Source organism: Nothoprocta perdicaria, unplaced genomic scaffold, assembly GCF_003342845.1.
Source record: "Nothoprocta perdicaria isolate Ctin4 unplaced genomic scaffold, notPer1 scaffold_0, whole genome shotgun sequence".
Taxonomy (NCBI): domain Eukaryota; kingdom Metazoa; phylum Chordata; class Aves; order Tinamiformes; family Tinamidae; genus Nothoprocta; species Nothoprocta perdicaria.
Window position 1 is genome coordinate 12,053,568 of NW_020454092.1, and position 24,489 is coordinate 12,078,056.

A 24,489-nucleotide genomic window follows, 5' to 3' on the forward strand; every position below is an offset into this window, starting at 1 on the left:
ATTAAGGCTCCCGCAAGCTACATCTAACCTCTGATAAAGGCAATAAATAGAACTGGATTAGCATGCTCCTCTCCTCTCCAGTTACCAGTAAAGGTGATCAAGTGACCGTGGCAGTACTGCCTCTTTCCAGCTCCCCTCCTGGCATGGTAGCAATCGCAAAACCCAGGGACACGCAGAGCAAACTGCCCTTGCATCTGCAGYGGGTTCCTGGCCCTTTCATCCTGAATATGTTCCAGAAGAATTTTTAGCCTCTGTGAATTCAGTAGCAGASTTCCCATTCCCTGGGACTGAATGCATATCTTCACTCATCTGTCTCTTCTAAATATTAGACGAAGCACTCTCTGGTCTGCTCCTAAAAATGACTTTTTTTTCTCATTCTCATTCTCATGTTTACTTTTAGAACCTAATACACAATAAATACAAAATAAATAAATAAATTCATAAGGTTGCTACCAGAAGTAGTAAAATACTACATACATTCACTGCAGAAGTTATATTTGAATGCATTCCATATATGAATATAACAACTGTAATATTATAAAGAAAATTAATACTAATATATGGAACTTAATATTTCTCATGACTGWTAGTGTTATAAGTAATTGGCAATAACTTTTTAAAAGAGTCAATTTTTTTACATTTGCAAATTTATTTTCTGAGATTGCACTAGTGGTCAGCTGCAAACAAACGGAGGGAAAGAGAGTGGGAAGGGAATCACCATCACCCCTAAAACCCAGCAAGGTCATTAAAAACTCTTTCTGCTAAGACAATTTAAAGCAGGAATTCCCCTAAAATGGGAATACTCAAGGCAAGTATTTTGCAAGATGTTTATAGGCCAAAGCATTTCAGAATACAGACTGGATACACACACCCGGTCTTCCTTTAATTAACAAGTATTAATGTAATAACTTTATAGAAACCCAATAAATCCCTAGCTCTATGCTTTTTCTACATATACACATTCAAGTTTTTCTTTTTCCATAAGTTATTCTTTTCTTCTCTACTATACACCTAGAAACACTAATAAACTAGCTCTTACATAAGAACCCTAGGCAATATTAAAAATTTTTAGGATTTCCATCAGGAAGATACATAAAAAAGTTCCCTTTTGAATTTGAGAAATGTAAGGCCTCAAATTAAATTGAAAAATTCTATTGCTTGCATAAGCATTAATCATCACGGTAACCAAGCATTATTTTTAGGTAAGTTCATTGTTCTATCTCCTGAAGATATTACAGAAATTAAAAATATTCAGTGGTCATTTAAATGGCCGCATATTTTTAAAAGAAATATTACTTGCTTAGTTTTTCCACTCTGCATTTACTTGCAATTAGGGAGAGAAAGGTAGTTCTTCCAGTCCTTTATAGTGCACTGTTTTCCTCCAAGGGCTTACCTCTTGTGTTTTCACATTTATATATCCATAGTGGGTTCTCACAAGCTGCCTTTGACCATTAGAAAACGGGATCCACCTGACACTGGTCTGTCCAAAGCAGTTCAGGATGAGAGGGAAGCTGACTTCATTGGTTAGACGGACGATGATCAGGCAGAGGAAGGCTGCGAGGAAGCTCACARCAACAACAGACTTTCTCTGCAATCAAAACAGGAAAGGAAAGGAAAAAGAAAAATTAAGAATTGCTTTTAATACAAAATAGATAACTTGTAGARTGAGGGCAAAGCTTTAGAAAGCTTCGCTAATAATTATTTTGCATGTTAGTGATCCTGCTGCTTCTTAATTCCTGAGGATTCAATTTTTTTCTAGACCTAGTTAGAAATGAGTCAGTTTGCATAAACACAAATTGTTATTTTACTACATTTCAAAAAAATCTACCAATTTTAAATATTATTTCAATTTGCAATTAAAAAAATAATGCAAGTAGCATTACATAAAAGTCTCTATGAAAAACATCAGTGTTTGGGATATATGACAAAGAAAATATAAGTGACAATTAAATTTATGCCAAGTTTATTTCGAAGAGCAAGATCTGTAAAAAATTAATTTATTTTATGTTAATCTTAAATCATTACCATGAAACAGATGATAGGACTCTAATTTTAAATATTTGAAAATAAATGCTTGCCAAACACAACACTCTCCTCTGCCTTTTCCCAGCTCATAGCTCTACAATTAAGGCATTATTACCTTGAACGTGACCACCACTGTTGTTAATAATGTAACAGGGCCAAAGTTTGTATCTAATTAGCCTTTGTTTCCCCCTCTAACTTATCCAACTGTTTGCACTGGTTAATGCAATCATGAAAACATATCACCTTTTTCTCCGTGTATCTTAGTTTGCAGGAGAACAACTTGCAAGAAAATACATTGTTTGCCTCATTTTTAGCAGTTTCTGAAATACTGCATTCAATTACTTTTAGACAAATTGCTTGGGGACAAAGCATGCCATGCTAGATGGCATATATAGAGAATCTAGATGAAACACTCTATTTCAAAGGTCATTTTTTACCATTTTCCTCAGGGAGTGGGTCAATGATTACTTACAGGTGTTTTTAATAGTTCTTTAATTACACTCTAACTTTACCTAATTTGCCACAGCTTAATTATCCCACTGAACATAATTCTATCACTCTAAACAGTAATATAAATAGRAAATAAGTATATAGCAACTCTTAATGCTGAATGTGATGCCTGCAGCTCCTGTCTCTGGAGCCCAGCAGCTCACAGCAGCCCCCACACTCCAGGTGTGAGAAGCCTTTTGTATCCAAAGGCAGGAAGATCACAGGTGCTGCAAGAGTGATGGAGGGATGAAAAGAGAGCTCTGACTGCAACCACATGAGAAGACAATTCCATTCTTTGTAGGGAGGTTCATTTAGATTCTAAAGAAACTAAAAATGCTGAGTGGAAGAAACAATGCTGTTTATACAGCAAACATACCACAAAAGATAGAGACCAAGTTTTACTGAACACAAACCACACCGACAGCCTAGGTACAGGATACTCCTGCACCTGCACTCTGCAGATTTCTGCACATGRCAAAACAGAGCATCACAGCAGACATGCAGGAAATTTAATGGGATATTACTGTATTTCTATACACAAGAATTGACAATATTCTGCACTGTGTATTATCGTGGGTCAATCTCATAGTTYTGTTTTGATGTGTAGAAGGCTGCAGGTTTATAAGGAAAAAAAATAAGCAAAAGTCCAGGTTGTAAAACTTGTGTGGACAACATCACTAGAAGGGGAATATAGAGACCAAAAACAGCAGTATTTTGGCAATATGACTCAACGAGGAGAAATCTCAGTTAATTAATGGCRATGTAATGTAAAATCAAAACCAGCACAGCTTCAGAGGGCAGCATAACAGCCTTCAGGATTCAYGGAAACCCCTGCACTTTGCATCAACTGCATTATAACAGATTTATATTATATTGCAATAAACTGGCTGGGGAGCACTTCTGTGTCACTTCTCTTTGTACCAGATGGAGTCAGAAATGTTTAGCTATATATCAAGGCCTTGTAAGTGTTAAGAGCAGCCAASATGTGCAGCACAAGTGATAATTGCACAGCAATAAGACAGAGAATGAATGAATCACATTACTTCTTGTAACTCAGAATAAAAATATTGCAGACATTCAAAGAGAAAACTAGTCCTGCTCCGCTGAATGTGCATGCTGCAGTTCAAGTTTCCACAGTTGGATCCAGGACCCGCTGTGCTGCATGATGCTGCTATCAGATTTCCACACATCCTGCCTTCCCAGCTTGCTRAATATCCTTGCTTCACTTTGTGCAAATTTGGTCTGAACTTGAAAMTGTTGCAGTCATCTCTGCACACTTCTCCTAAGGAGCTGCTAGATCTCCCACCCCTCCAAGGAATCCAGATTGCTTAGCTAGAGCTATTGGCCTCCATAAGATGCTAGGGGCCTTTTATATTCCTTCTCTTTAAATACAAAGGAAAAGCCTGTTTATGGCCTTTTTTTTATTTCATTGTGTAACAAAACTRTTTCAAACACAAAACAGCAGGTTTTCATACATGTGTGTTGCTTTGCCATCACGAACCTATACTAGCTGAAGAACAGTTCAGTGAAAGAAAGGAGGTTTCACAGCTGAAAGGAATGAAGGCATCTGTTACAATCTCTTGGAAGAAAAACAAAAATAGCCATATGCAAACCCACTGTCTGCTTAACTTGTGCAAAGGAAGTTTGTGCTAATGATTCAACTCCACTGCAGATTATATTAAAGTCACGAAATTCAATGTTTCTTCTCTGAAGACTACTACATATTAGAGTTTTACTGGCTCCACAAATTACAGTATAAAAAAAACACTCAATGCACCTGCATATTATAATTTTCACCTTCTTGAGGATCAAGAAAAGCAGGCTGCTATATGACCAGCTGTATTCTAAAGGGCATCTTCAAAAGAATTTGCCATCCTTAAAGCTCTTTCCTCTTTCCTRTTCACCTGCTCATGAAAAATATTTGTCCATAAGTACTCTTGTAAAACTTCTTTTTCTATAGAGAAACAGATTTYGTTATATTTCCTCTGATAAAACTTAAATTCAGCATAATCACATCAATATATGACAAAAAGACAAAAACTGAACTMAGTTGAAGAGGAGCATGAGACCCTAGTTTGCCTCAAACGTCTGTATCATTATTTCTAAACATTTATAAAGCCTATTATATGTGAGAGAGAAGAAAATATTCATTAGCAACTTAGCACTTAATTGCTTTTTAATATTAATTTCTCATGGATGTGAAGAAATTTTCCTCTAACGTTTTCACTCTCCATATATAYAGAACTTGATCTGTACATGTTAAAGATGCATACATATGTATACATACATATACATAGTACATTTTGAGACGGCTAATATTTTAATTAAAATATATGTTCAGTTACTAACTTTTCTGACACATATTCACTGAAAAGCACATACTTTTAAACAGATTCATAGCTGGAAGACTTGCAAGTTATATCAGTTTTCATCAGATTTTATTCCATTTATTTCAGTACTAGACTAATCATGCTGACAGTTGCAGGAAGAAAATTACCAAACTTTTAAAAGCAAGATTCTATTTTACAGGACCTTGGGGTTTTTTATTTGTTAATGACATTAAACCAATGTAGACAGTCATTCACAGTAAAAATCAGATAATTTTACACATTTTAAATTAGAATATACCTATGGCCCTGTTGGACAGAAAACACACACTARAACCAAACAATTTATTCTCAAATCCTTTCATTCAGTCTCTGCAATAATATAATTCCAAATTCACTTTTGGTTATTTCTCAGACATCAAACTAACTCTGTCTAACATGGACTTCAAAATCAATAAGCAGTAGATAGGATTCACACCTTTATGGCTTGAATTTTATATTTACATTGTTGAAATAAGAAATGAAAMAAAGACAAGGCTGCCGTGATACTATTGCTGGTTAGAATTTCATAGAAAATTTTGTAGAAATATATCATCAACAATAATACTTTAATGGATGTATAYGTATCTCAATTTGGCAGCATGCTTCCTAATACAATTTATAATCCCTTTTGGGCTAATTATCAGTTGCCAGGATGATTCATTTGCCTTAGTTTGGCAAGAACGCAACAGCCTCAGTGTGTTTAAGTAATTTTTCTTTCATAATCTGCTAAGAAGCATGGACAAGACATGACCATTTTTTCCAGTTTAATAATGCCTGTTAGAAGAGCAACACACAAGTCTGTTTCATGTTCTCTTGCTTTGTGGGAAGGAAAGAAAAAAAGGAAATATTTTCAGCATAAGTAGAAAATTTCACAAGTTGTAAATTTTACTGAGGTATATGGTAAGCACCTTTATTATGCTTTCCAGCCCAACAGCAATTCTATGCCACTTTTAATATATAATAYGGCAGAGACTGTCAAAACACTTCACAAGCAGTGATAAATCCTCATCCTAGCAATATTAACAGTAAAAACCCATTTTACAGACACATAAACCGACGCCCAAAGCAACTTCCTTCAGATATCAAAGCAAATCAGTGGAATCCACTCCCAAACTTTTACTCTAGAACAAAGTTGCTTCTCTGGATTATCACTGCTATTATTTCTGCCTGCATCCGTGCCCATTAAGTGCCAAAACTGAATGTGACATGATGAAAGATAACCCCGGACTCCTTGGAAACCGTTAAGGTCCGTGCCTCAAGCAGTAATTAAAAATGAGCCCTTTTTTGTTCAGAAGCTGATTTTTAGGATGCTGTTTCTATTATTTACACAGATGCATGACACCACTGTGCTTGGAAGGACAAGTGAAAGGTAAAGAGCCATATGAGGATTCTGTGTCTCTTAGATGGCAGGATATGCTGTGATATTCTATTACTTTCTCAGTAGCTAACTTTATGGGTATACTGAAGAACTCAATCACATTTTTAATAACTCTGCATGTTATACTACATCTATTACATGTACTAATGCAGGCTTTCAGGCTTTTTATTCACGTAGAATACCAATTGAAAACAATAATGGTTACGCTTACTGTATTTGTTTTATTTTTGTAGATCGCTATATGTAAAAAAACAGTTTAATTTTGTCCTTTATGGTCTGGAGTTTCATCTTCAATTGCTGCTTTCAATTACAGCATGAGGTGAAATTCTGGGAGCACCTTGGCTGAACATRCCTTGCATCTTTCCCTGGTATTGGAATAAACACACCTCCTTCTTGGAAGCATTTTTATCAAACAACTCCCTTTAGCCTGAAACTTGCTAACAGGACACCTGCTTGCAGGAACACCCAGGTCCTAAAACTCTTCAGACATGCAGCAAAGCAGCTATATAGCAAAGGTCCTTTTAAAAACAGAGATATGACAAACACTATTTGCCTGAAGTTGGCAGCTTTTCTTTTTTCTCCACTGGAAGTGAAAGTTAATCTGAATATGTGCAAAGGCTCTGCAGGCGAGAGCTGGCAACATCTTCTCTCTCAACGTAAGAGAATAAAACAGGCAGGGGACTATATCAGCAGTCAGATCTGGTTCCGGTTCAGATTAAAATTAAAGCAAAGATTAATTAAGATTAAGACTAAAAGAAAATCTGAACATTTTTCCAGAGAAGAGTATCTTTGCTGAACTGAAATGTAACCAGGCAGGAAGCAGAAGAGTATGAGCAGAAAGAGCAGTGATGCAGATCCAAGACAACAAGCACATACAAAGTAGATAGAAGAGGTATTATGAAAGAAACACATGAGTTATAATCTTTCCTATGGCCTGGAAACCCATTCTTCTAAGAATTCACCCTAAATCCAAACTATGTGCAAAGTTTATGGTGCTTTGAGAAAGTATGAATAGATGATCCATTAATTTTTGCATTCTTCACCTATAGATGTTCTGGTCTTTTTTATGTCTAGTTCCATCAAAGGCTTTCAAGAGCACAGTTCTTTTCCACTTGTTGAAATCTTAGGACATAATTCAGTTTTCACCATGATACTTCCAAGTCAAATTTGACCTGAGCTCCTCCTAAACAAGAAATGAAGTGGATCAGCAGACAAATGCTCTCTATACAACRGGGGTAGCAGCAGTAGCACTTTGCAGTAAAAGCCTTCATTGCTTACACAGCGACAGGTTGCAAGTACTCACCTGTAGACTTAGGTAATTACATAACTTTGCTACAGGTACTTTTTCCAGTAGAAAGATCATAGATGTGTAGGTAAAGGTATGAAATTACATTAGGTAAAAAAMTGAAAACTTCAAGTAGCAACTTCAGAAGTATTTTGCAGTTGTTCCTCTGGCTATCACGCATAAGAAATCACTATATTTGAAAAGCCTCAATGATGCTGAGCATTTCAAAATTCAAAATGTTGCCAGATTTCAAGAATTAATTTACATCACTCTTCACCCTTTCTGTTAACTCAGTCTAAGAAGAGCGAACATATTTTTTCTAAAAATCTTCTTAGCCGTTAAATAGATACCAGGCTTTCTGGCATTTTGAGTTCTTCATATCCTACATCCCTTGTTTCTCTTTTCCTGCTCACCTGAAGCTGGATTTGGACTCTCTGCAGCAGAGTGCTGCTGGTCAAGGGCTCCCTMCTCACAACCCCAATTTTCTATGGCCACAAAGTCACAGTACCACCAAAGCAACCCTGCGTCCTGAGCAAGGCACTGCTTCTGTCAGTCTGCTGTTTCATTTTAKACTGTAACTGAGAGCTGTCCAGTGGCTTAGACCGAGTACATTAAAATGCCAATGGCAGAGAAGTATATAATTGAAATAAGGTAGTTGATTTTTCATTCTAAAAGATCAGCTACAGATATTTAATCTAAAACTGCTGTTATTGATTTGTCAAGTGTCCTCCACACCTGAGGTGAACTTGATCACTAGCTGTAGATGAATGTTATATAAATACTAACGTAGCCTCTGCATGATAAGGTAGTATTAAGGAAAATAAAAAAGGTGTCTGCAGTATATTTCTCAAATGATGCTTTTTCACCCTGGATTATTGCCCGGCTCTTCTTATCAATAGCTTGGCAAGCTTTCAGATGCACACACAGGCTGACGTGAGCTTCTCTGTAATAGAACTGCTGGTGCCAGGATTCGTGATCTTTCAACCTGGCAGTTGGTTGCTGCCACTTATTGAAGTACCACCTCATTGGAGCTATTTTTCACCTGCTGGGAAAAAGTTCAAAGGAAAAACTACCCCTATTGAGCATTAACTCTTACTCTGCCAGATATGCTCATTTGATGACCTCTATATACAYATAGGAACATACTGAAATTCACAATAAGAAACACTAAGAAGGAATGACAAGTGCTGTGAGGATTCTGCCAGACACTCCATGCTTACCAATGTTTTCATGTAAAACTCCTTTCAGGGACTTGATTCTTTCATCAGAAATTGCCCCTAAGATACAAAAAAAAACAAGCACAAAAAGCCCCACAGATACATCAAGACTGCTAGAGAATAAATTAAAAAATATAAATCAGACCAGTCTGCAGAACCCTAGGTAAAAAAAGATGTAGCTATTAAAAGCCTGTTGTTTTTCTTCATTTTTTAGAAGAAATATTAGAAATACAAATTCTTATTACAAAAATCTATTGCAAAGGGAATATGATAGCTTAAAAAAGTCAAACCAAGAGAAATTCTGATTTTGCTCCTAGCAGTAACATCCTCAACGCATTTTGGTTCACAGCAGGGGGGATGAATGTTAATCACATGCCTACATGCCTAGCAAACAGTGCGGTGTAACCTCATGCAGCACTAACTTCTACCTAAGAAAAAAAAAAATGAAACAAATAAAATTAAATATATGACAGCAGCCCAGAGGCAGAAGRAATGAGAGTAAATAAAATGCTGCAGCAATCTCGTGTTCTCAGGCTGCACATCTGTGAARAAAATGCCTTTTGCTGGAAATCTTTGCCCCTCTGCAGCTCACTTTTACCTGTGGGGGAGAGTTTATACAATGGAGCAAAAACTGCATAACCAGAAATTCACAGAAGTGGTGCATACTGTCCTACCACCAACTAGACAAGCTTGAACTTCCCACATTGAATTAGTCTGCGTAAATGTCCTGCTGTGCTGGACATGAAGCTAATGACAAAAATTAACCCTGTGCCTCAGTTGCCTTCTAAAATTCAGTTAACACTGGAAGATATCAGAGATCTTCCTCAGCTTGTTGCTTGGCCAAAGCCCTGCTCTAGGTCTTCACACCTGCTTGATCCCACACTGCTGTTTGGAAAATTGCTCCAGCTGCTCTCTGCCATGGAGCACCTGCAACTCAAAAGCACAGAAAGGGGAACAGCAGCAGGGGGTCACTGTTCAGTTTACCTCATTTGGGGCACTTTCAGATATTCAGTGCACCTTAACACAATGCAGATTAATGGCTTGTTCTAGCAGTGGGGACACACACTCACATCCACAGAGAAAAGGCATATGGGCTATTTGAGGATCTGCGAGAACAGTTGGCTCTGCTCCAAAATCAAAGATTGTACAAGTATCGAACATGAGGTTGGAGGCCTCATTCAAAACCACCATGCTTACAGAAGGTATGAATTCAGAGGACCAAGATGACTTAGGCAGAAACCAGTCTTATGTGGAGAGGTTGGTCTTCAGCCAGTCTGCAAAAGGATTTTTGTTCCTTGGGTTGGATCTCCTCATTGTGCTTGCTTGTGTWTGACCAAGAGAGTTGTCCTCAGCTGACAGGATTAAAAGCAGGCTTCAGAGACTGCTCTTTATAGAAAATAAGTAATTCTGGGTTTTGAACAGTTTTGGCAAGTCCTTTTGCCGTCCATGGACATGTGCCCCAATGTATTCTCAGATAAAACATTTTCTAGCCTACCATTTCCATAGGACTCAGTTGCTGAATATAATGTTTTAAATGTAATTTTTAAATAAGGAAAATACTCTTTCCCCTTTATACTTTATACTATCTTTATACTTCATATTATCTACTATAATATCTTTCATGCTGAGTTCTTAGGAATAAAGGCTATTGAAGAAATGCAAGYTGATAAAGAATTCTGACACCAGGATACACCAGGATACCAGCGTCACCTCTGAAGAGCTCTTCAAAACCAAGGTATAGATGCAGAAATTAAACTCTTTCTATRGCACACAATCATTCAGGACAACATTTTTTTTGAGAAAATAGGAGTATGAGAAGAACTTGATATTCACTTTATTGGTCATTTGGTTTCATGAATTTATTTTCCAGTGCAGAGGCAGCACGACATTTGTTGGGTTTATACTAGATTCATTTCTAGGGTGGGTTTGAAGTGTTTGGGGGTTTTTTTTTGGACTAAGACATGCATTACTCATTAAGGCATTAATATAGTAAACATTAACAATCTTACATCATTTTCACAGCAGCACAGCACCAAGCTTTCAATCTACGATGCAGATTAGCTGTGTTAAACACTGTATGTGTATAAATCAGAGCCAGGAAGTTTATGATCCAAGTGAAAAACAGTAGTCAGGCTCACACTTTAAATCYCATTTGTAGGAGGGGCTGCACTGAGCAAAGCAGTGTCTCTTCAGCACTGASAAGGATGGGCAAATAGCCCGTGCATTTTTTGGCAGAGGTTTCCTTTCAAGCACTGGCATGGTCTGACCCTACTTAACTCACTGCTGCTGATACAATCACAGGAGAATGTTGCAAACYGGCAGGAACTTGAACAAAATTTCTTGCCTGTTGAGTACAATTGTATTCTGACTACTTGTAAGGATCAGTTCATTATTCATCTTTGGAGAACATGAGCGAGAGGTTATCAGAGGCTGACACAAGGGAGACTCTCCAGATAGCAAAGAATATGCAGCATTGTAGTTACAGAACGTAGCGACTGCTCAGATACTGCTCAAGAAGCTGATGACTTATGCCTCAGTTGACTAGGGAGCTCCTTAAATCAGAGCACTGAAACTCAATAAAAGCACTGATCAAGGCAATCGCCTCAATTTAATTATGAGCTTTATTGATCATATCTTCACTTTATGAAAAGAAATGTTCGCASAGCGCTGGTATCACAGGAGAGCCTGGTGGGATCCTGCAGAACAGACTCCTTGAYTGTTCAAAAAATAGTGACAAGTCTGCAGTGGACAATCTTGGACTTTTCTTGGCTCARTTCTAGGAATCCAGGKKTTTTTKTGTGTGTGTGTGACCTGACTTTCAGAGGGAAGCAAAATGCAGTTTTGCATTTACAATAAAATCCATGATCTGAAACGTATTTTGTGAATACACATAGTTGAATGGAATACTTGTAGTAGAATAGCACCCAAAAGCCAAAATCAGGAGCCAATCTCTATGGTGCTGAAAGCTGTAAATTCTTTGGATTCATTATTTCTGCAGAGCATCTCAATAGGAGCTAGAGGAAATCATAAAAACTGATGGTTTTCCAAAAGAAATTCTTCCAAGCAGTGAAGTTTAATCTCTCGCTGATCTGTTACCCTGATAGAATTGGGCCAAGACAGTAACATATATATCCTACCTAAACAGACATTCTATCATCGTATCATACTCCTCTCCTGCTGGGTGAACTAACCGAATTGAACTTGACCTTCAAAGCCCTTGGAATGCAACAAAATATCTCTGTTTTCTGACATTTATGTGTGGCTTTTCTGCATGGTTGCTTTTATTGCCTAGAAAATAATGGTGAAAACTCTGTGTACAAGCCTACTATAAACACTGACAAATCACATATTTGGAARACATATTACTAGACATAGTAGATCACTCCAGAGCTAATTCTGGAGTTTAAAGATATATGTTTTTAAACCAGATATAAAAAAAMCAGAGAGTTAGTTTTTTGATACAAGAGATACATGTTACAGTTTTCTAGTAATCTGCAAGTGTAATTGATCTGGGTTATCTGGACATTTATTTTTGTTTAGAAAATCATCAYATTATACTTCATATAAAAAATGCTTTTCTGAACTAGCCCATTCACAAGGAAAACCCTATGGAAAATTGATACAGAAAACTATGAATCTAGACGTCTATGTCTAATAAAGCTTAGATACAAAATGCATTTGTCAGGAAACTATGTAAAAACTTGAGGTGCTGGATGTGCAAAGGCAAAAACAACCTTTCTTTGGCTTTTTTAAATTCAAAAGAAACTGCACCTAGCCAATGTACCATAGGTGACCCTGAACATTTTGCTGACAGTCTCCATCCATTTTGATGGAAGAAATATGATACAAATGTGCACCTAGTGCTGTTTTCCATCCTCTAGTCCATGAAATATGGAGAGCCTGTCAAGTATAGAACAAGGTTCACAAAATGATTCCAAGCTCCTCTTCTCCCTTCCCTTTTCCTTATTTGCATGCAAGACTTAAACAAAGCAATAAACATTCAAAAGGAGCTTAAGTTTGACCTGGTCGTAAGTGAAAATGACAGTGCCAAAGGTGGAGTTCTCCTTTGCATCAGGGAAGCTGTGTCTCACTGTTTCATCAGCGAGATGAAATAATTTGCCCTAGGAAGTAGGAGGCAAAGCTGAGTTTTCCTGAAGTTCAGTTTAGAACATAATCATATTCAGTTGACAAAAAAATAGCACATACTTCCACTGTACTAAAAAAGAAACATTATTTGCAGGGTTGGAGTTTCTAGAGACTAAGATATTCACAGAGCATATACAAGGAATGAAGTAATTGCACTCTTGCATTTACTCTTATGCCAGCTTCCAATATTTCCATTATTTTCCCTCAAAGGTCTTCAGTTTTAGGCAATTATTAGCAGTTATATCATATCTCTAGCTAGGTAACTCCATGCTGTTTAAATAGCAGTTTCCAAAAGAAGAACAAATCTGGACATACTACCCCAATGTCCTGTGGACATACGTGACCACCTTTCACTGTACCCACATTTCCTGTCAGGATATTTGGATTTGGAGCAGTTTGTGCAGTCATTACAAGTTACAAGAATATTTTATGATCTGCTACAATCACTACAAGTCATAAAAATTATCCCACAGTGCTCAGAAAAAAAATAGCACAAGATTTCTTCAGTGAGCCTCTATAACTTTACCCATAAATCTCAACAAAAACAATGCTGTTTATTTAATTTAAAACTGCTATACAGATTAATGAGACAAGTTGTCCACTCAGGAGGGAAGAAATGTAAGATTCATCCTAACTTATTTCATCTCTTAGTTTATTCATTGCATTCACTGTAAGGTTATATAAAGTGACATTCACAGATTACTAGAGAAGATAGAGGAACAAAATGCATACCGCTAATCAGCARATCATTTTTCATTTGCTTTTAGATGCCAAAATTAATGATGCCCTTCCTTTTTCATCATTCGTTTTTTCTTACTTTCATTAAGTCAGAAACAAAATATGTGAGCAATAATAATATTTCTTTGCAATGTCATTGCTTTTGCACACATAACCAACCCGACAGAGCTAGGAAATACAATTAATCAGCTTAAACATGAATTCTCTTGGGATTCCAATGTTTTTGAATAGAAAATCCAAATTCAGAGATTAACATTTTGAGGCATTAATTATTGATATATTTGATTTGATATTTTCAGTTGTTCAACATTCTCACAAATACCACTAGTTTCTCCACTTTATCTTGACTGAAAATTTACTATCGTACTGCGTGCCACAATATCCAATTTTATTCCTTCTGATCATTCTCAGATATCCTCTGTTCCTCTAAAAAGCCACAAAGCCAAAGCCATTTTTTCTGTACCAGAGTGAAATGCCATTCACATTGCTGTTTCCAATCTTTTTTTTTTTTTTTAAATTGAGTTACCACCATTAATTCCTTAACCCCCAGATATTTTATGCAGTTATATCCCATCTTTCTGTTTGACTCTCAAACGTTCCTGAGAGATTCTCTTTTCATAATTGTTTTTAAGCACTTTGAAGCACCTTTTTTTTCTCAGTTCTCTCAACTATTCTTATTTATAAATATTCCCTTGTCTACCTGGTTAATGTTATCCTCAATTCCCTCCAAATATTATCTTTCCTCTCAAGAGAAAATCCTTCTTGCCAACATATAAAACATCCTTGCTCTCTTTGAAAGGGTTACTCATCCTCACTCCAGACCAAAACCTTATTGAGTCCACTGCTTTTTATCTTATGATACTGTTCCTGGTTTTGCTATAATGGTCAAGGGCTCCTGTATTATGTCCCTGTTAATATATAATTCAGTAGCCTTTGCTACTGAAGTCCGTATGTTTTGATCAAATTGTGCTGTGTTAAGAAAAAATAACATACCTTTTGAGGTAGAGTCAGAGGACCATTTAGGACCATTTTATTTGAATTCCCAACCCTCTGGTGGCCTGTCAGCATACCCAGAATTTCTATTTCTTTGGCTTCCATCTGGTGAGCTCCCAGAGTATCAAGCTTTCTTTCATTGCTTGCTTTTACTTCTCTGGAATTCCTCTAATTTTTAATAGCTTTTTTGTTATTTTTTGCTAATGTGCAGAACATCCCTAGAGCCTTCTTCAGCACTAGCTTTGGTATTAACTGTAGGAGCTAAGTGACCTACAGGAAGCTTTTAAGAATAGATTTTCAGAAGATCTTATTAGTGGGATCTGTCATGCAGGATAGTGTAAGCCACAGCAGCTAGAATAATGGAAGCTGCTGGGCTTGGGGTCAGGTTGGCAAAAAATGTTTTTCCTTTTGTGACAGACAAGTTACAAAAAGGATTCTTGAAGGTGGCACCGCAATCTATTTTTAAGTTTTTATATACTACTTCAAAGATATTTCAAACTGGCCACCTTGAACTAATATTACTTTAGAAATATCTCAAGGAAACATGATGTGCCCAGGCTGTACCACGACCCCAAATCTACCCCAGTCATGTCCCATTACATAATATCCACTCTGCTTTTAAGTGGGGTTAAGAGGCATTTTCACCCTAACTGATTTAGCCTCTCAAATAACATGCATGACTGTACCAAAGGATGTCATATGACATCCACTGAAGGCTAAAAGTGTACAAAGCATTAGGGAGCGAAGTAAACTATTATGGTTATGCACATTTTATTCCAACTTTCCTTTCATTTCTTTTCCGTCCTTTTTTTCATGAGCACCACTGCTGTCATCCACTAAAAGCCTTGTAGTGTCACCTAAAAAGAGACAGCAGATGACATGTCCCTTTAAACTGAAAGAAAAAGGAGAGTCATTGACATAGCTACAGAAAAAGGTATTTTCTGCCCATCTTGGTAATTCAAAGACTATTAAAACCAATACGAAAGTTACATAAGGATTAAAAATAGCACAGTTTTCCCCATCTTCTCTGACCATAGGATATTTMCATATGGGTAAAGTACTGGTGATCTTTACTGCACACAAACCTCCTTTCTTTAAGAATTAAAGAGGTTTTGACGAACTAACTATGCACCAAAAATTCCATAAGGCATCCCATAAAACCAGCCATGGTACACAAACTCAGTTAGGGCATCTCCTCTAGATCCTTTCCTTAATAAGGAAGCAATTTTAAGACACCCTCAACCCCTTACAGCCAAGGCACCCTTTGCTACGCTAAGCTACTGGCTAGGGTGAAATATCCTATTGCACAGAGGTAATTAATTGTTTTTTGTTCTAAACACATATAAAAGAGCTCTATTTACATTCAGAATCAACAAGCCAATAAACTGTACTATAATCTTARCAGAGAGAAAGAATTGGTATGCTGATACTCCACTAAGGTACAATTATGAAATCAATCTGACCAAAATGCAAACAAGCTCAGAAACTTCTGGTCATTTAAATTGTCCAAGATTCAAACCAGGTAATGCAAGCATGTCAGTACAAAAGCAAAAAATATACTTTTTAATTATGCTCTTGTCTGGTAATGAATAAATTAGGTTTGATTCATTTTATTCTCCCCTTCGATGAGGCACAATTACAACATCACTGAAATGAGATTAAAAATAAATTACCATTTCATCAAAGATCTTTAATATCCATCTATGATTTAATTTGATCACCAAATTTGATCTATAATGATGTTAACAGATAGAAAAATCCATAGTGGAGTCCATTACTGTTGAACTTTATCTTTTTTTAAAAAAGTACAATAGTGAAATAATCCATTAATTAGATTAATTTCAAGGAAATGTAAATCATCCTGACCCATGATACTTGCTCACAAAGCTATTCTGAAAGACTAATTAATAGGCAATAGTCCAGGAATATGACTCTGAGCAAATACAAGCCTTGAACTTCTAGTCACTTGACCAGGAATCTTAACTAGGAATATGTCATTTTATACAAATCAAACATTCTGGAACACTGCAGAAGGAAGAAGGAGGAGAGGAAAATGAAGTGGGGTCAGCATTACTGTGTATAGTCTATATTGTTTGCAGACACAAATAAAACAACTGAATTTTAGATCTCCAAAGCGGAAAGCACTCAAATGCCAATCAAATAACAGATCCCCACGCAAAAAGCACTTCTTACAAGTCATTTCCTTTGCAAACTATTTCACTGCCAAACTGTATGGCCTCAGGCAAATTGTTTAACCCTAAGCAATATTAGGTAATAAATATATAAACAATACGGAAGACAGATAAAGCACTTCGGCTTTGCTTGGCGATTTTTTCTCAACTTTCCATCAGATGCAATCAGCTTTTACAGTTAATCTTACTGGATTAGATTTGTCCCAAATATACATCATTTCCAGAGATCCTAAATTGAAAAATTTAGGTGTTAAAGTCTTTGTAGCAGCAATAGCATCCAACAAAGAACAGGAAGCAATTAAGACTAGAACCTCAAATGCTTAAATCAGTTACTGTGTTTTCTGATGAACTATATGTCACATCGTATTACCTAGCTAATAAATTGCAAAACGTCTTCAGAAGTGATGGATAGTGCATTATCCATAATTCCTCTTTATAATACACCGACAGGCCACCAAAATGGGGTCTGTATTTCAAGAGTTGAAGAGAGGATAGAATTGGTTTTATGTTCACGTGAACTCTCAGAAGCCCTTTACAAATGTGGGCCAGCGAGAGGCACCGCTCTGCTGTGAGTTTCCTCTAGACGTTGATTCCGCTCTCATATCTCCTAACGTCCAGGTTTTCGATACAGATAGGGTAGTTGAGGTGGCTGAACAGACTGAAAACAGATCACTGAACCCTTAGAATCACACAATAAAGATGAGACTTTTCAGTAAAGACGAAACTAAACAAACATATTTAGAATATTCTGGCTATAGAAAGAAAAGGCTGGACGGCAGAGAAATATTTTTTTTCTCATCCACTGAATTCACAGCGAGTTTTAAACTCTGTATAGTGTAATATATTGAATGACAGAATATGATAAACACAACTGTTTTAACTATAGTTTTATGAAAACTTGTGGCACCAGACACAAACATCTTTCCTTGGAGAAATACTGCATTCCTCTGACGTGTTATTTAGCAGGTGCCAAATGTTCTGGACAGGAACGTGCTCAACAAGARCGTGCATAGTGCAGGGTCAGTGGAAAGAAGGACCATGCAAAATAGCCCTGGATTTCCAGCCAGAAGCATTTGTCTTGATGTTCTATAAGAATTGCAGCTTCTTTACAATAAAACTTCAAGAACAAACTTTACCAGAAATTTCTCCCATACTTTTGCTGTCTCTCCAAGGAATCTAGGGAAGTAAATTGATTTTCTCTTTTTTATTAGCAAGGCTATTAAGCATGAGGCACTCAGAGATGAATGGAGAACAGGTCACATAGGGGGAGAAGCATCTGAAAATGTCTTTTATTTGTTGCACACTTGGTTTTTGAGCAGAAACACCTGCATGTGTGAGGGGCTGACCTTTCCCCAGACTCCCTTGGAAAGACACAAAGGCAGCCCTAGGAGCATGCATGCCTGCTCCATGCTCCATGTGCACTAGGAGGCTATCTCCAGAAACCACATCCCGAAACTGTTAAATGAATAAATATATTTCTTCTGACATCTGAAAGACAAACTAACACATTGAAACTAGTTCTGGTACCAGCCACGTACTGCTGATGGCACCCACTGACTGTTTAGTACAAGGAAATTTGAAATTAGGGGCTTGCCGTCAAGGTTATGAAACTCATTATCCACAACCTCCCCATTTCCATCTTTCTATGTTAAGCCCATGCCTTCTTTTTTCTTTGATTTTTCCCACTTTGATCATCCAGAGCTGACCATATGGATTTGTTCCCTAACCCATTTTTTTTCAATGGAAGCAGAAACGGTAGGATACCTGGCAACCAAACCTAAAAGATATCAGATTAGATGGGCACATCAWTGCTATAAAACAGCCTCTTATTCTGATCTTGTTTGCTCCTGACACACCACTTTTCTGGCTGGTCTTTTAGACCGTATGATAAAAATATTGCAAGYATAAGTGTTTTTTTATCTTCTAGTAGTAGAACAGTTGGACATGGGGTGACAAAGAGAACAAAGGAGACCCCCTCCTTCCCCCCAATTTCAAATGTGCTCTTAGTCCTGTGAGATCAGAATGAATTCCTACACACGGAATTAATAGGATACCTTATTCTTCAACATCCACAGAAGGCAGAAGAGAGAGAGAAATGAAACCTAAAGTGTCTTTTATTTCAAATAAAAATAGGATATTTAAACAGGAGATTCTCATGGGAAAGAGCCCATAGTGCAAAAAAAAAAGCAGAGACCTGGTTCAGAATACAGTAATATAATAATAATGACTTTCATGGAAGTAAGACATCCAATTTCTGTATGGACCATAAATAGGAAGAATAAGCATCAGAGTCAAGATATCCAAATACGCATGTGTATGTGCACATRTAGTGCTCCCTTCCTGCAGTTAGTTAGCTGTAATGTCAGATCAAAGATAGTCAGAGTGCAGATGGATGATTCCTCATCTGCATCTAGCTGTGGACTTTATGTTTTTCATTGAGCCTGGAGTATAGCACGTAGCAATTTCATACTCATTAGTCCCTGGAGGTATGTGCAGTGTATGATCAAACAAAGATGAGCTTCCCATCTTCCATTGCTTGCATATTATTTAGTATTACAAGGTGTCCCATGAATAATGGAAATAATCAAACTATGTCCTCCAAGATGCTCTCCCCAGGCCAGAGACAGCATGCACTGTATTTTTTATGAAATTATATATGGGTTGATTAGCTGGCAGCTGCAGCCAAACAGAATGTATATTACAGCACAGTTTTTACTGTCTTTCAGCTGGGACATTATTTTGGACTTCCTCTTATAAATAACTGTTAGTGTTCACAAAGTTTTAGGAACTCTGGTAGCTCTGAGAAGACCAGCAGATGCAGGAACTATCGGAAAAAGGACTGGGCAGCCTGATGAACAGCATGGTTGTATGAACAATATTTCCCTGAAAATCAGACAATTTTAGACAACGATAATTCTTCTACTAGTTACTGCCCTACTGGTTCTTGTACATAACAATTCTAAAATAAATAAACCCTAAAAGGAGAGTGATGGGAATTTTSAAGTTCAGATTTTTCATCATTTATCTATACTTCATTTATTTTTCATTTACCAACATTTCTTGGTAATCTTTTTTTTTTTTTTAAATGATGGTGCAGGAATAGTGAGACAGGATCCAGCCTACTAAATGTTAGCTGTAGCACTTAAGGACACCGCAACAATAAAAGTCTTCAGAAACATATTTTGTGAAGTATGCCAGAATATTCTAATTCTGGCTCATTACTGGCTTTAGAAAATAGTATAACAAATCCAGAGCCAAGTAGGAATTCATGATTGTGACTACACTGAACAGCATAGCCAGAAAAACAGTTTAAAACAACCAAAATGGAATTTCATTCTTCCAAATCAAAGAAGATTTTTCTTGAATTGTTGCTAAAAACAACACATAAAACATAAATTCAATTCCATTTATTAATGTAATCATTAAACAGCTCAGTATTACATGAAGGTCTATAGGAAGAAGATATCTTCAATATAAGATYATATATGAAAATATGCTAAGGTTAACCCATGTTCTGTTGCGAATAGWTTGGTGCACCTTACCTGTCCATCATCTCTCCTTTCTACCCTTAGTATCTTAGGCATACGTTTGTGGATTTTGATAAAATCATAAAAGCATTAGACTAATTTCTATCTTTAGAAGTAACTAAATCACATTTGGGGTCAGAGAGGCACATCTCACCTATTCTGCATTCTGCCTGACATCTTGCTGGCTGACCAAGGTATGCACATAGCTCCAGACTTGAGACATCCTCTGCTGTATTTCTTGCTCAGGGTGGAACAGGGAAAAGCAGGTGAGCAAGAGTGGTCAAGGAGGACAAGGACGCATTAATTCACCAGTCACAGAGCGAGAAAGAGTGTTCCTCCAAGAATTCCTGATCTCGTAAAGAAGTTCTACAGTTCTCACAGTATCTCAGCAGCCACTGCTAGCTGAGCTTAAAAGAAACCCACATACATTATACATGTGCCCTTCAAGATATTTCAGTATAAGGCACTTTAATGTAACATATCTAAAAAAAGCCAGTGTTTGTTAAATCATCTGAGAAAAATAGTTCTGCAATCAYGCTGCCCTCACAGAGCCCAATTTTCTTTTCTTTTCGTGCACACCAGTTAATGTAATGTCTTGCAATTCACATGAACCAAACGATTCCTAGTTTTCATTGGTGTGAAAGTAATTCAGTTCAAGATTAAGAAACAATTAAGAGTTTTTTTAAAAATCTCTGGTGCTKAATGAATGGGAATTTGAAAGATATATGCACTAGAACTTTAATAAGTCCATTGATCTTTATTTGAATGTGTTATCTTTTCCATCAGTGGTGACAATTACATATTGCTCAGTTGACAAATAATATGTTGATAGATGATTGTGCTTATTCGGATATCTCATTACATTACATGAGGTCTTGGTGTGAGGGAGGGTTATAGGAGAAGTCTTGGGGAAAGGAAGTACAAAAAAATAAAAAAAAAAAAATTAAAAAACACTCCTGAATTTGAGGAATATATAGTGTGTGTGTATATATATATGTGACTAGAACTATATAGCTTCTATTCCCAGGGATGTGCTTAAACACATCCTCAAGGCAGCAACACGATTACCATGAACTGGTGCACTGAAATGTTCTGAGAATGGAAGCTGATCCMGTTCAAACAAGTGAGAAATGAGGATGCTACAATGTTGAATATTTAATTAATGAAAGAAAAACAGAGAAGATTCACTAGAGACAACTGTTCTGCTTTCCCGGGCTTTAGCTAGCCGGCTTGCAAAACACTTCCATTGTTAAACTCCATTTAAAGAAAGGAACAGAGATACAGGCTTGCAAGAGCTTGATATTGTTCAATTAACATTTTAGCTTAAGATTTTTAACAATAGCATCTCAAACAAGCCCAGGTCTTAGGAAGATGCCTGATCCCAGTTGGTTTGGCATGTTCTRGAAATGCTCTCTGATTATACATTAGCCCAGAAGACTGAGAAAGCTGTCTTAAAGGATTATAACCTGCAGACCTGCATTTCTGACTTGTACAACTGCTGGAGGGCAGTGCTGAGGGAAAGCATTTTGCCAGGGTATCACACAGAACCTGCAGCTCCAGAGCTGCCTACACAGAGTGGAGCAAACCCGCCTTCCTGGACGGCAGCAAATCAAGGGCCTAAACATCTTAAGAATAGGAAGGGGACAGCAATGCATTATATATTTTTCTCTATTCCCTCCTGCGAAAACGCTCTTCTGATAGTGTGGAGGYCTGCTTGATAAAGCAATTTGATAGATAACAACTGTGCCGTTCCTCTGAAGAGTCCACATGAGTATCACAGATGGTGAGATAACTTGCTGTAATTTCCTCACCGAAGAACACTGAATCAGGCTTTCAAGCCCACATAGCAGTCAATAATTTCCAATAAAATTCACTAAAGTTTTTTTTCTTTTTTTTGAGGTTAAAAAAAAAGTGCTTGCACTGCTGTCAGTGTTAGATTATCTCAAAATGCCCCTCTCTGCTGCAATGCTGGAATATATTCTGTACTCAGCATGTCAGATACTTCTGCCCTGGTGATTCAAAGTGCACATGTAGGCTAATGTCACATTTTGACAGTGGCAATGAAAGGAAAATATAGGAAAGAGAAAGAAGAAAGACACACAAATGATACTGAACTGCAAATAAGTGAAATGCCTGGAGGAATTGCATAGAACTGTCTAGTATAGTAATTACTTTGCAATATCTTTACATTATATGGTACTAAATGGGTAATACAGCGTCATTGCACCCTGCTACGCACAGTSCAACCAGAATAACTAAACGCAATTACGGTTAGAGTGGATTCATGGAGTGAGGCATCCAAATCTACAAATAAACTAATTGTATTTCACTGTACCAAATGATTAACTAAATTGGAAAAATCAAGTATAGCATTTCTATCATCCAAGCTACTGAACTGCAGCTATTTCTTGAAGTTTTAAAGAGGTTTTACCAAAAACACTAATCACAGGACAGACCAGAACCGAAAAGTGTCAAATTGTAGCTGCACTGTGGACTGAGAATGTATAGAAGGGTCTCTTACTGTCTGCTTAGAAACATCAACAAATAAGAACCTTTAAAATACCACCACTGATCTCAGGGAGAGCATTCTCCAAATTGAAAGCATAAGTCTTGCGATTTCTAGAGACTTTATTCCTTGTTTTTTAAAAAGAAATAGTGCTTCCCGTTTCACCAGTAATACCATTAAAACAACATTTTTCTGCTTTACCCACATTTTCTTTGGTATCATAGTTAACTCAAACTTACTCATGTCCTTCTGCACTCTAAACACCAAACTACTGACAAAAAAAGACAATTCTATTACAAATATATGAAAATTCTAGGGATACAGGAATACACTGCCCCTCTGGTATTAAATACAAAAGATATTCATGAGGAGCAACTTGAGCTTGAGTTGCAAGCTCTGTGTGATACTCTCACAAAACTATACTTTCCTCTTTAGATGCCCCAAATCTCCTCATGTTCCTTTGTCACCCTTTCTTTTTCTATATTTAAGGAAATAATCATTTATTTAAAAAAATAAAAACATATTTAGTGATGTTCCAAATGTTTGGAAACAAGACAAAAAAAGTTTTGCATCTTCCTTCTCTCTTCTTAATTGTTGGATTTGTATTTTAAGGTCAAGGCTTTTGGCAACAGCTAGCTCTTTTCTCCAGGTTGCAATAAGGTCTTTCCAAAAACCACACACAAGACAATGACAAGACAATGACAAAAAGAGACATCAAGACAGTGTTTGCCAGGATAAATAAATAAATAAATAAATAAATAAATAAATAAAAAGACAATAGTAACAATTGTTAATCAAGATGTCAAAGTCTGGAGGAAATTATATATTTGTTCATCTTTCCTGTGCATTTTCTCGTGTTCTTCTCCCCTGTTGGGGGTATTGCCAGACCATTCTGATTTCTTGAGACAATATTTCATTTTTAACTTCTGTACTCTATAGTTGCTTTTGTGTCTGCTTGCTAGTTTTTCTGCAGGACCATAAATTGCTGAGTTCTTGCATATACCTTAAAACTCCAGCAAAGATGAAGTATCTACATCTGAAGCTGGCTTTACTCTTTTGCAGCTCATCTGCTTTCCCTATGCGTTCAAGGTAGAGCACAGCACCATGCCAGGACCTCAGCCAGGAGGAAACCACACACCTGAGGTATCCTTACCYGCCGCTGAAAGGCTGCAGGGGTTTGGTGAAATGTAATGATGCTCCAGGCCATTCACCCACTAACCCATTTATGCTGCAATGAAGGCACCAAGATGACAGCTTCATTTACCAGAAAACTTTGCTGTCAGGATTTAAATCTCCCTGAGCTCCCTTTAATATAAATCACTTCTCCATGTTTTAAACGCTCAGAAGCCATCCCTGCTGTTTATGGTAACGAAATACACAAAAGTCGCCCTTTTTGCTGTTCTGACATGAGGATATAGAAACACCATGACAGATGAGGTGAGACCCTAGCATTACATGCTATTACTGCAGTGGTGCTCAGTGACATCTGCTCATAGAAGGGCAGGAGAGAGTTGGGTTCACACAACAGCAGAGAACATTCAGCATGGAAGAGCCAAGATGAGGTCGTCACCTAAGTGGAGCTGGACCCTGGAGCTCTCTTCCCAAGGGATTTTAGCTACATCAA

General features: G+C 37.1%; 1 protein-coding gene across 1 annotated transcript in view; it reads right to left on the reverse strand.

Annotated features, from left to right (window-relative positions):
* Window positions 1–9,954, reverse strand: part of ST6GALNAC3 (ST6 N-acetylgalactosaminide alpha-2,6-sialyltransferase 3) — a 47,838-nt gene extending 37,884 nt beyond the window's left edge. Inside the window, exons 1-4 of the mRNA XM_026051205.1 lie at window positions 9,834–9,954; window positions 8,767–8,823; window positions 2,891–2,979; window positions 1,394–1,588 (exon numbers count right to left, since the gene is read on the reverse strand). Of these exons, the coding sequence (XP_025906990.1) occupies window positions 1,394–1,588; window positions 2,891–2,979; window positions 8,767–8,823; window positions 9,834–9,954 (462 nt within the window). The remainder of the gene's footprint in view (window positions 1–1,393; window positions 1,589–2,890; window positions 2,980–8,766; window positions 8,824–9,833) is intronic.
* Window positions 9,955–24,489: the final 14,535 nt, after the last annotated feature.